General features: G+C 24.6%; 1 protein-coding gene across 4 annotated transcripts in view; it reads right to left on the bottom strand.

The window, feature by feature from the left end:
- Window positions 1–14,362, bottom strand: part of LOC100210698 (protein still life, isoform SIF type 1) — a 56,543-nt gene that overhangs the window by 27,160 nt on the left and 15,021 nt on the right. For all 4 annotated transcript variants that reach the window (XM_065793493.1, XM_065793496.1, XM_065793495.1 and 1 more), the window contains exons 7-11: window positions 11,997–12,374; window positions 7,235–7,459; window positions 6,727–7,055; window positions 5,719–6,134; window positions 5,425–5,586 (exon numbers count right to left, since the gene is read on the bottom strand). In XM_065793493.1, the coding sequence (XP_065649565.1) occupies window positions 5,425–5,586; window positions 5,719–6,134; window positions 6,727–7,055; window positions 7,235–7,459; window positions 11,997–12,374 (1,510 nt within the window). The remainder of the gene's footprint in view (window positions 1–5,424; window positions 5,587–5,718; window positions 6,135–6,726; window positions 7,056–7,234; window positions 7,460–11,996; window positions 12,375–14,362) is intronic.

Genomic DNA, 14,362 nt, shown 5'->3' with positions numbered 1-14,362 from the left:
ATGAATCATCATATCAAGGTAAAAGTGGGAGTGCCTGTATTTATAGTTACTTTAACTTTAGGTGTTTATTTTAATAGAGTAGGTAGATGTAACATTTGTACAAATCAAACATTTATACAAAACAAAATTATCTTACAATTAAGTTTACATGAAAAAAATTCCATTACACTAATTTATAATTTACTCTCATTTAAGTAACCCTGTTTAGTAGCAATAACTGCTTTACATATTCTTGGCATGTGAATGTGTTAGTTTTTAGGATGTCATTTTTTATACATATATATTTTCTTCCTGCTCTATATAGATTTTAACATTTGACGTTGTAGTGGTTTCGTTTACTAATTTCGTTAGTGTTGCTATATTTTATTCAAAATCTGTTTTTTTGATTGGTTAGCAACATTTGATCTAGGTATCTATAACAGTGTTAAACTTTGTATGATTTTGTTGTTTTTATAATTTTATATATATTTCTATATCTTATCGGCTTGAGTTTATTTATACAATAAGTACCCATTTTAGCGAGTTGTTGTATTTTTAACAAAGTTTTATCTAGCAACATTTATCACATTGGTATTGTAGTTGAGTATTTTGTGGTTTCCTATTAGATAATAATTTATCTATATAAATTATCTATTAGATAATAATTTATCTATATAAATTATCTATTAGATAATAATTTATCTATATAAATTATCTATTAGATAATAATTTATTTATGTAAAATATACTAATTTTTATTATTTTATATTATCATTTATATTTTATTCTATTGTTTTTTGCTCTATTTGTTAAAATTTTTATTTATATTTTTTATTCTATATATTTATCTTATTTTATATACATACATACATATATATATATATATATATATATATATATATATATATATATATATATATATATATATATATATATATATATATATATATATATATATATATATGTATATTATTTTAATTTTATTATAGTATTTGGTATTTAATTCACATCTCTTACTACCCATAGTGCCTTATAAATTTAGGTGAAGTTAGGGTTTTAGCTGTTTATAGTTCAGTCCTTTTTTACTGCAGTATGGAGCAAACATAAACCGCAGGGTAAAGCATGGCAAAGATGTTTATTTGACAGGATGAACTAGGTGCTTTATTAATTATCTTGAGTAAATACAAAACCATTACAAAAATTATGATTACACAAAAGCAATAATGTTTTTTTTTTTAATCTTATAGGAGTGAATATAAAATGATAGGAGTATATATGAGTGAATATAAAATGATAGGAGTATCATTTTATATTCACTCATTTTAAAAGTGATATATATATATATATATATATATATATATATATATATATATATATATATATATATATATATATATATATATATATATATATATATATATATATAGTTTTTTCAATAGAAATGTTTCAAATTTCTCTGTGAGCTTTTATTGCTCAGTCTAGTTCAAGCAATGCATGTGCATCAAATATAACAAAAATCAAATTAAATTAATTTATAACTCACTCTCATTTAAGCAACCCTGTTTAGCATCAATAACTTTACATATTCTTTATTTTTGGCATTTTTTACATATGCTTTACATATACTTGGCATTGGACATTTCAACTTTTCCAATTTGACAAAGTCAGTTTTATGCCATTCACAGTTCATTTTTCTCCACATATCCTATTACACTTCACTTTTTTGACATTTTATTTTAATTCATCCCATAATAGTTAAATAGAGAGATCTGGTGATGAGGGAGGCCTAATCATTCTAGTAAAAAGATCTAGTGAGTGAGAAGAGCAAAACATTAAATATTTGACCATTCTATAACTTACTCAAACATTTTCTACAAAACTTTGAAGAATGCTTTGAATCCTTATCTTCTTGAAACAAAAAACAACAAGAAAATTAATAAGTAATATATTTTTAGATTGAACTAATTTACCACTGCAGTCACTGACATCTGGATAAAATTTTAACATTAGATTGATTTGACTGATAATTTGTAAATAGTTTGTTAATCTGTTTGTGTTTATCTTTTCGCTAACATTAGATTGATTTGACTGATAGTTTGTAAATAATTTGTTAATCTATTTTAAATGTTTTCCTGATATAAGAACACTTTTCTTAGTCTAAAACCTAGGGGAGCAAATAAAGGTGTAAACATCCCATTGTTTTAAGATAACATACCCTGATGACAGAAGAGCAACCCAAAATGCAATTTAATGATTTAGTTTGAGCAGAATTTTAACTTTTTATTGTAATTGAACTTTTTAAATATTATTTTTTGTTTCTGGTATTTAAAGACCTTTTAATTACCAGAAACAAAAAATAATATTTAAAAAGTTTTGAATATTATTTTTTGATTCTTCTAATTAGTAAATATATTTAAAAATGTAGCCAAAAAATCATTTAAAAAAAAATCAGATGGTAAAATATAATAAAAGCAAAGAAAAATTAATATGAAATTCATATCAAGTAATAAACTGCTTGAACAAGTAATAAAGACAAAAAACAACAAAATCTTTTGCGGATTCTGGGGAGTAGTGGTACCCAAAAGTTGTTGTGTGTCAGGGTTCAGTGCTCAGCCTTATGCTTTCTATAATTGTGTTGGAAAGTCTTTTTAAATTGTAAAGAGTGTTACTTTAACATAAGAACTATTTTTTGAAGATGATTTATGCTTAAGTACAGAGATAGAAAAAGAATTAGTATTTAGAGTTCAATATTTGAAACAGCCAGATACAAGGTGCTCCTGATTATGTTATCTATAACAATGTTTAGATTTGTATAATAACTTTGTGATATCTATTTAATATTATTAGTATTAAATAGCCGAAGAGACATCAAGGGCAATAGTTAGGTGTGTTTGAGTCACAAAACTATTTCCACTTTTAACAGCAAGAAGTACGTTATTAAACGTCAAAGGAAAGTTATACCACACATGCATCCAGAGTGTTCTTATGTATGGCAGCAAAACATTGGAAATAAAGGTTGATGTTTTTACCGGAGAGAACAAAGAAGATGATAATCAGATGTGCGGTGTAACTCTGAAAAATAAGAAATAAAACAATGCTTTTAGATAGATATTAGGAATATTCAATGTACTTGATGGGCTGCATAAGATATGTTATAAATGCAGACAAATGGCTTGTGCTATTTCATGTTTTATGTATGCATAAAAAAATTTGGTTATGCTAAAAACTATTTTATTTTGTAATAGTTAAAAAAATGATTTTACAAATAACCAAGATTTATTTGATATACTTAAACTTTACAACATCATTATACATTTGAAAAAATGCATTAAAAAGCATATGAATAAGCAATGAAATCAAAAGGAACTTTAGAAATAAAAAAATAAACTAAATGCAAGAAAAATAATTTTCTTATACAATGTTTTTCTTCATGTAAAATATTTTCTTATAACAGAAAAAATTGTTACTGTAAAAATGTAAATATAAATTAAACAAAATCATATTTGCATTTATTTATTTAGTTTTATCAATGTTGTTAAAACTTACAGCAATAAATTTAAAATTTAATTAAAATTTAATTAATTAATAATTAATTTATTCTGTTTTCTGTCATTACTGATTTACAAAAAATTTTGAGATTGAAACTAAATTTAAAAAATGACACTGTAAATTACTGTAACTTTTATTCAAACACCAACTCAAAGATATTCATATTTTTTCTTATTATCCATAGTTCAACAACTGCAGCACCAAATAGAGGTGAAAATTTTAAGGTTGAATGTAATTCATATTTTAAGCATTAGTTTTAATTTTGTAGCAGATTTTTTCTACTGGGTTTAACATTAAATCATAGGGTCTTAAGCATAACAATTAAGGGCATGAATTTTCAAACACTTTCCTATCAAGGATTTTAAATAGCATTGTCAGTGAAACATAGCCACTCCTTGCAAAAACCTGTATTAAATAATCTTCTGAAAATTTCCATCATGACATCATTTTGTGGGTCAAAAACTAATTCACTGCATCATTAAGCCCAAAATTGGCAGTTTTAACTTAATGATGCAGTATTGTAAAGTTTGCAACGCTCTACAAACTGGTAAAATGCAAGTCGAATGAAACATCTTTTCTCTGGTTATAAAAATACATTTAATTTTAACTCATAAAAAGGGTATTTTATTCAGGTTAAAAGCTTTTAAATTGAAAAAAATAAAAGCTATAAATATTTTCTTAGACAAAGACCAATTTAAAACCAATTTAAAACCAAATTCAATTTAATAAGATTATAAAAGTTTCAAATTCGAAGAAAACTGATTTCTCTAAACAGGGATTTTTGAGTTAACTTTTTTCCAGTATTTGTTTGACCCATGATTTGTTGCCGATTTTCAAAACGTTATACTTTAATCATGCTTATTTTCCATTTGCAACAACTATTTGTGTTTTGATTGTCTTTATTACTATTCATTGACAACCTGTCTTATTACAACAACCATTGCCAAGTACCTTTGAGGTAGTTGACAATGGTTGTTGTAATAAATAATATTAAATCATTTTAATTTCCTAGTTTCAATGCCCACTTATCTTATTTCATAGTTATTTTCAATCTATGTTACCGTTATTTTGAAAGTCAGTTTACTTTCATTAAAATTTAACTTCTTGCAGCAAAAGACTTCCAACATTAAAACTAGGGTAGAGTGAAAATAATGAATATAAAAATAATGAAATACAATTATCTTGACTAATCAATATAATTAATATAACAATTAATGTGTTAATTAATATAAATTAACAATTAATTGACTTAATTGACATATAAAACAATAATCTTTTAATTACATAATCGTTTCTGTTGTATACAAAAATTTGAAGTTGATATTATTAACTTATTAAAATCCTTTTGTAACAACTTGCAAGCTTACATTGTGCATATGCAATTATGTTTCTCGACCACATGTGAAAACTTCTTTACTACATGTTGTGTTTCTCAACTACATATTACAATTTTCTTAATTACACGCTTTACTATTGTTGTGGGTTTTAGGGTACTCTAAAAAAACCTAATAATCTAACCACAAAGCTCTATAGAACAACATTTAATCAGAAAATATTCTGCTGCATTCCTAATAAATGGCATTTCTTAACAACTTTTATGTTATAAACTACATCTTGAAAAGGCGTAACATTGATTTTTAACAACATAATTATCATTAATTACTATAAATTATCATTAATTATTTTTAATTTAAATAATTTAAATATTGCTATAGAAAAAAATTTCATATTTTAAAACTGCAAACATTTAACTTTTATTTTTAAAAACAATTTAAATAAAATTATAAATAATAAATAACAATTTAAATAAAAACTTATTGACTGAGCTAAAAAGCAATTAGAATTTATTGTTAATAAAAAATGATATCATAATAATATAAAAAAAGTTTAAAATACTTTTAATAATATGCAGAATATCACAAAATGAACTATTTGTTAAATCTCCTCCATTAATTTGAATTAGCTCATCATTTTTTAAAACATAAGATTGATGTGAAAGACTTCCTTCTTCGACATCTTGCACAATAATGCTATCTGCAGTTTGCACAAGTTTCAAGCCTGAAACAAATTAGATGTACATTTAATAAGTATAGTATGACATATTCATAGAACTTATCAAACATAAGATATATTTATATAATTTATTATAAATAACAGACTAATTAAAAATAAATATCTGAAAGGAAATACCAAAAAGTCCATTATCTTCAATGTTTATAGATCTTGACAAAGTAACATCATATATAAACTTTGTGTTTAACTTTATAGCAGAATACTTGAAAGAATCAAGTAGTTCATGTTCGTCAGGTATTGTATATCCAAGTAAACCATTATGAAGGTTTTCATCTGTTATTAATATTAAATAAAAATCTTGGGAATCTAAATTTTCTTTCATACAAACTCTTTCTAAAAGATCATAAACCTTGAGATTTTCTTCAAAGGGTATTTTAACTGAAGATTTGCTTTGTATTTGAACATAAATATTATCACCAATACGACCTTGAAGGTGACCTTTTTTATTGAGTTTTGCATGCTTTTTACCATTCATGTTAGAATGCTTGCAAGAAAAAGTTTCTCCATCACTTTCATTAAAGATTTGATTTTTCCTACAATATCGAAAAGAAAACATAAAAAATTCTCTACATCTATTTCAAGTTAGTTAAAAATTTTTGTGCCTTGAATTAATAAAAAAAATTAACACATCTTTTATAAGAAAGAGAAACAAAAGAAAATAATTCATAATTAATTTCTTTGCTATAAATAATTCAGAAGTTTTAAATGGCCAAAACAAATATAAAAAAAGAACTTTTAAAACACAAAATGTTAAAAAAAAAAATTTATTTAATATTATAATGCAAAAAATTAAAATCAAAGTAGAAAATTCATAATTGTTAAATTTTATAATGAATACTGAAATTTTGAAACCTAAAGTTGTAAAATATAAAAAACTTGTATTGTAAAAATACGAATGAAGCATTTTTGTAGAATTTACTAACAAAACATAAGTAATAAACAGCAAAAAAGAAACTATATAAAACTCAGTTAAGAAAACCAACTATAGGAACCAAAGGAATGAAATATATAAAGAAAAAATATATAAAGTAAATAAACAATGTTTAAAATAGAATTCAAAACATTCTATCTACATTAAAACAAAACAAAAAATTTTTTTAATTAATTAATTTAAAAATTACAAACTTGTTGTCTTTTATCTTTTTGAAATGTAATTTTGATTGGTCAGTTCTTGAATGCTGATCAGTCTTCAATGAGAATATCAACCTATCTTTCAAGCTTTTTGTTGAAGATTTTAATTTTTCTTCGTTTACGGTTTTAACTTGAAGTAAAGAATGAAATGAAATAACAGAAAAAATTCCTATTTTGGACAAAGCATGCTTTGAAGACCGAGATATATGACTTAAAAGCTCTTGAGGATTAGGAGATGGCTTACTATTAATTGCTGACAAATAGCACTTTAATTTAAACATATTACAATATCGTGCATCAAGACTGTTATCCCAAGAAGATATCTGAAAATCAAAACTTTTTTTTACTGTATACTGAATCATATTATATAGATAATAAAAAGTCAAAAGTTGTAGCAGTTATAGTAGTATTTCATTGCCATAGTGTACATACTTGTAACCTTATAAAAAACTTTACTTTAAACTGCCAATTAAAAAAATTAATCAACCATTTAACATTTTACCTGATCTATTATCTTCTGCTTTGCATAAGTTTCTTTTTCAGTTTGTAACTGCAGAGAAGCCATTTTTTTTAAATTTTCATCAGTATTAATACATTCATATAATTCTTCAATTTCTTTTTCAAGTTGAAATGATATATTTGTATAACCTTTTCTTCGTGCAAACACACCTGCACATAATGAATGAATACAGTGTATCCAGTTTTCTACTTCAGCTGGACTAGTTGACTAAAATTAAAATTTTTTTATAGAGAATGTATCATTATTTTAAAATATAATAGATTAAGCTTGTCATTGTCATGTGTCACACATACCTCTTTAATGAATGCATTTTAATTGATAAATTTTATTTCAAACTTAAACCCTGTTAGTAAGATGTTAGTTAGACAAAAAATCAAAAACAAATTAAAAAAATAAAATATAATTAATAACTAACGAAGTTTAAGAAAAATTTTGAAAAGAATAGTATAAAATTTTTTAAATTGCCATTATTTTCAATTTGCTTTGAGGGTTAAATACTGCCAGATATCAAATAGATGCCAGTGATAAAAGGGTTTAATACAGCTATGACCATTTGGATGAAGCTGTTAATAAAAAATCTAAAAAAACTTTTTTTCCTAAATTTATTGAAAATTAATTTTTTATTAATAAGCATAAAACAGTTCATAATTTTAAAATATTTTTACTGCGAAGTTTAATCAAATATAATATTATCTTTAAAGGCAGCAATTGTAACACTATTTTAATCAAATATTATCTTTTAAAGCAGCAATTGTAACACTATTCTAATCAAATATTATCTTTTAAAGCAGCATTTGTAACACTATTTTGTGCATAAGTCAAATAAATTTCAAATAATGATGTATTTAAAGTGAAATTTTAGTTATAATTTCACTTAAATAATCAAATACTTTTACTGATTCTACCAATTGCTTTCATTGATGAGGATAATTCCGCTCTTACCCCTAATCTTTTATCCCTAACGTTAGCTAACTTAAATGTTAGTTAGTTAAACAGTTGCTTCATAGTTAGCTGTTGCCTAGTTAGTCTGCAAAAAGGACTAGTTACTTCAGAAGCGAGAATATTATTCAAACTGGGTATTAAAAAACATCAATTAGATCAGTAGAGGACAAAGTTTATGTTTCATTAAAAAAGTAATTAATACAAGAACAAGGATCAACTTAGGGTTGTTTTCAAATGATCCGCATTTAATTAAATAACATAAACTCTATTAAACTTTTTTTTTTTAACTAAAACATTTTCATTATCTAAAAACATTATCTTGTTTAAGTTTAAAAGTTCAAACTTCAAGTTTGTCCAAAACTCTCATGGAATAAATTTTGTTTTGAAACTTTTGTTTAGCTTCACCACAAAATTTAATATTGGATTTTTAAAGAAATTTTTATGGAAAAAAGAAACCTTTACAAATTCCAAAAAAATATGAATAAAAATTAATGAATTACAAAGTTTTAATTTAAAATATTTTACATATTTTTAATTTGTGCTGAGTTTTATCAACTTCTGTTTGGATTCCTTATGTGAACAAGGTGAATAAAAATGAAAACCATTTTCAAATAAAACATTTTTCATGTTAACCTATGATGTTTTTCCATATTTAGTGAATAATATAATGATATCATCTTTAGGAGATTACATAGCAATGACTGACAAGTGTCATTATATACTTCACAAAAATAAATGTAGCAGTAAGTTACCCATAAACAAACTTTGCCACCTGGAATAGTTACCTCCTATTTATCTCCTTTTAAAAAATGCCAAATGTTTCAAAATATGGTACCATCTGGATTTTCATCATCCCAAAAAATGTACCCAGCTATATAAATTAATGACATTTTTATATCAACTATTAATGAATCTTCTATAGCATTTAATTTGTCAATTATATTGCAAATATTCTCAGTTGGTAAAAATTTACATTTTGGACAAATACAATCTGAACCAATATTGTTTAATACATCAGAGCTTTTCTCAAACTTTATTAGCAACTTTGTACGATATATGGTTACTTTTTCAAGAACTTGTTGAACAGAAATGAAGTACTCCAGAGCCTTTTTGCAATTTTTCAAAAAACTTTTATAATGGGTCTGTTGTAAAATTGTCTAATAAAAAATACTGATGAGTTCTGCCTTAAAGATGTTTGACAGCTGAACCAAACCATAACAGGTTTGAGCTTTTTTACAATTTTTTCTTGCTTTAAAAACATTATTGATTAATGAAAGGTAATAAGTAAAGAAGTTTTTTTTTGCTAAATTTGAACTATTTAAAAATTTAGTTGGCAATAAAAATAAACAACTAATGATTCTGAGGTCATAAATATCACAGCTATGTTTAAATAAATTCTTTTAAGACTTAAGTCTCACTCACCACAACCATACTAGGGCACTTTTGACTTGATAATTTGTTTAATAAATCAACAAATTAAAAAATTATGCTATACTTTAAAATGATTAAAATGTATACCATATTTTTCAACCAATAATTTAATAATAAATTTCCAAACCAATAATTTAATAATAAATTTCCAGCCAAGTGGGCGATTTGTGTGAGTTTGTGTTTTATAAGTATCATACCAAGCAAATCAATTTTTTTTTTTTTAAGATTATTCATCTCCCCAAGGCTCGAGGGGGGCCACTACAGTCTACAAGGCTACTCATTTTTTTTTTTTTTTATTAATTAATTTAATATTATTTTACTGAACATTCAAGTCAAATATGTTTTCTAATGTCATTTTTAGATAAACTATTATAATCTAACACAGCTCGTGCATTTATAACATGTACCTTTTATAAAGATGTTTTAAATGCAATTTTTATACATAAAAATCTTCCTACATTTTTAAAACTTTTTTTGAAAATTTCCAAAAACTTTGAGCAAAATCACCAGGAAAATTTCTGGAAATTTTCAACCTAATATATATATATATATATATATATATATACATATATATATATACATATATATATATATATATATATATATATATATATATATATATATATATATATATATATATATATATATATATATATATATACATGTATACTTTTTGTTGTTGTTGTTAATATTAGCTTCTTTTAATAGTGTTTCTGTTAAAAATTTTGTGTAATTTATTAGAAAAACAATATGCCAACTACAAACAATCTTTTAAACATAAGAATTACTCAAGAGACTATGCTGTCAAAATATATTTGGCAACTAAAAGAAAAAAATTTTAATTTTAAATTAAACTTGTCTATTCTAAAAACTGTGCTTGTCTTTAATAACACTTTAAAAAAATGTATACTATGTTGACATAGAAAATTTGAAATTATTAGTCATTTAGATCAAGAAAATTTACTAAACAAAAAATCTGAATTAATTATATATATATATGGCTATATATATATATGGCTTGGAAGGGTGTTGGAAAACTCCAATTTATTGATACTATAATGGATCAGGTGCAATACAGAAACATATTAAAGCAAAATTTGAAGTCATCTGCTCGAAAACTTTGGCTAGGATCTGATTTTACATTTCAGCAAGATAACGATCCCAAGCATTGTGCCATTAAAACAAAGGAGTGGTTTGCTGAAAATAATGTTGAGGTCTTGGAATGGCCTGCACAATCACCGGACCTTAATCCCATTGAACATTTGTGGGAAATTGTAGACCGAAAAATTGGAGATCGGTCATTTTCCAAAAAAGAAAACCTCAAAGTGGTAATTGAAGAAGCCTGGGAAAAGATTCAATCAGAAGAAACAAAATCTTTAGTCGAATCAATGCCTAGACGTCTAGAAGCTGTAATCCAAGCAAAGGGAGGCCCAACAAAGTATTAAAATAATTGTTTTGTTATATAATAATTTATTATGGAACAAATAATGCGTTTGGTCGAATATTTTTTTGACAATAAAAAAACGACCTAAGTTCATTTATTTAAAGACTGAAAACTTTGTGATTCATATTTTACATTGAAATAAAGAAAATCTATTTAAAAACATGTTCTTTTATTTTTATTAATCTTGAGTTTACCAAAAAAGTCTAAATTTACGAAAATACAGCACTTTTTTTTGGAAAAATATTTAAAAAAGTGTTTGGTCGGATAATTTTTTGAGACACTGTATATATATATATATATATATATATATATATATATATATATATATATATATATATATAAATCTTTATTGTTTTAGTGAATACCTTTAGTGTTTATAAGTTATGACAAATTTAAATAATTGCACATATATAAATCTTTATTGTTTTAGTGAATACCTTTAGTGTTTATAAGTTATGACAAATTTAAATAACTGCACATGATATGGTTATGTTTTAACATATTTTAACCAATATTTTACAGATAGATTAAAAATAGTAACTGATACATAACCTATTTACTAATAGCAAAAATAGAAATAATTTATAAAAATTTCTAAAAGCTAAAGAACTGATAATTTTAAATTATAAACTAAAAACTTTTAAATTAAAAAATTACTAACATACATACAGTTTCTGACAAAAAAAAATACAATGATAAATAAAATGACAAATAAAACAAATAGTTTCTGACTTCTTCTAAAAAACAAAACAAACAGTTTCTGACTTCTTCTTGTAAATAAATAAAACAGTTTCTGACTTCTTCTAGTAAATAAAACAAAAAGTTTCAGATTTCTTCTAGCAAATAAAACAGTTGCTAACTTCTTCTAGCAATTAAAAGCATTACCAAAAAATACAAAAAGACACAAAAATGAAAAAACTTTTAAACCTGCAAATAATAAAAACAGCCAGATCTTGTGCTTAAACTAAACACATTTTCTAAATCAACATATTCAGGAGCAGCTTGTGCAATACACCAATCGATATCTAAGCTAAAGCTAGGTGTATCTAAATCCTCCAATGATTCAGTTTTTTCATTTGCATCATAAAAAGCCATTTCCATTCCTTTTAATGCCACCCAATACTTATGCCATTTTTTTTGACTTGCTTGTTGCTTTGAAGCTTCTAACTTTCCTTTTTTTGAATATAGGAGAACATTCTTAACTAACAACCAGGCAGCTTTGCGTGTTGTTACAATTTGTTTATTTGAAATAATAGCAGAAGCTGGTCGTGCATATTGAAAATCTTCATCATCAGAGCACCTGTTCTAAAAATTCCATTATTCTAATCATATTATTTAAAAAGGAATTTTAAAAAAAAGAATATTTAAAAAAACAAAAAAACAACGTAAAAACTAAAATATTTTATAAGAAAATTTAGAAAATAAAAAAAAACAAAAAAACTTGCTTAAAACTTATATTGTATACGAAAACTATATACATATGTAACACACGCTTACAGACACAGTGTGGATTGATTTCAATACTTTTGGCTTTCCAAAAGAGAGCATTCTATTTCTATACCTCTACTGAATTAAGTCACTACAAAATAACTACATTATTCAGCTATGAAAAAGCCTTCTGTAAAGGTTTCAGCTTAAGTATAACTGAAAAGTTGGGTTCAAGCAAGCAGTAACATCATTACACTACATTAAAAAACAGTGACTAGAAACTCTGTGACTGTTCCTGTATTCACACAAACAGTAAATAAAGAATAAAATTAATTATTCAAAATAGTTATCTGGCTTTAATATATACATTGAGAGAGGGTTTGGTTGTGAGCAAGCATTTACCTATGTATGAAGGGCATTTAATATATTTACCAAATGTGTGAACTACATCAAGAAGTGTGATTAGAAATACAGTGAGTGTAATTGTATTCACACTTATAGAATTTTTCATAACTCTATGATTATTATTTTGATAATCCCTGAATAAATCAGTTGATAAATCAAAAACATTAAAAATAATTGGATTAAAAACAAAAAATGTTCTAGTCTGTAAAAATGCATTTTAGTGGTTTTAAAAAAATTAATAAAACATAATTAGTTTTCTTGATTATTTCAATGGTTTTTACTTAAAGTGCTACTAAATTTGTCAACACAAAAGCAACTTGAGACTTTTTTTTTTTCCATAAATAGTAAACTTAAGCCTTTTCCATAGGTGTGTGGGTACTCAATCTCTCTCTCCATTATCTCCACAATTTTATTTTACGCCACTTTTTTTGTAGCATTAATCAATAATGAAGTCGTTTATTTATGCTTTTTAATTAGAGTAAGAAGTCATTTTTTCAAGCATTTACTTACATAAAGATCTGACTTTAAAGATTCATTTGTTATGAAAGGAGAGCTTTTAAAACATCAACAACAAATTGCCTGCTATACAAAGAACTTGAAAGTGATTTTCTTACTCAAATGTACTTAAATTTGTCAGAAGGTTTATAATGTTACAACTGATTGTAGTATTGATTACCTGGAAGCATCAAGTTATCTTTTTTACAGTAATTTTCATCGTCTTCTAAAATGCATAACTTTTTTTTTGTAATTAATTTAAGCAGTTTTTTAGCTCATCCAACTGCCTTGATTTTTCCATCAAGTGACCTTTTTGGTATTTTTTTCTTGTAATGCTCTTTCAGATTTTCTTTTTTGAATACTCTTTGAATGAAAGCTTTAATGCATTTAAACTTTGTAGCTAAATCTTGTTGTGACTGAGTCGGATTTTAATGAATTGAGTCGACTATTGATTTTACCTTCTTTTTAGAAATAAATCTTGATTTTCTACTACTTCCTGAATTCCTCCAGTAAAGTTTCTGCAGTGTTTATTCAATGAATGAGCTCTCTTCATACTACTTCATGCTACTTTACTTCTTACCTTGACTGCTTATTCAGAACACCTATAAGATCAAATGGAACATAATACTTTACATCTTGTAGTTTCAGAGGTTTAATAAGCTTCCAAGATGTACTGTTAGTTTTAGTCTATTCATCCTAAAATAGACTTCACACTTAAATATGATAGTTAAGTATAACATACATTAAAAAACTTAAGTATATTGTATATGTATATACATGTAATATACTTAATTATGCAATACATGTTCATACATATATAATATACTTAAATGTCTCAATCTATACCATACTTATACTATAAGCATATGAACAAACATTTGTATATACATACAAATGTGTTTGAATATACATTCAAGTATATGCATGGATGGAGAAAACTGTAAGCTTTTTTTTAGTAATACATG

Source organism: Hydra vulgaris, chromosome 03, assembly GCF_038396675.1.
Source record: "Hydra vulgaris chromosome 03, alternate assembly HydraT2T_AEP".
NCBI classification, from domain to species: Eukaryota; Metazoa; Cnidaria; class Hydrozoa; order Anthoathecata; family Hydridae; genus Hydra; species Hydra vulgaris.
Note: the sequence above shows the minus strand (reverse complement) of the source record. Positions and strands in the feature narration are given on the sequence as shown.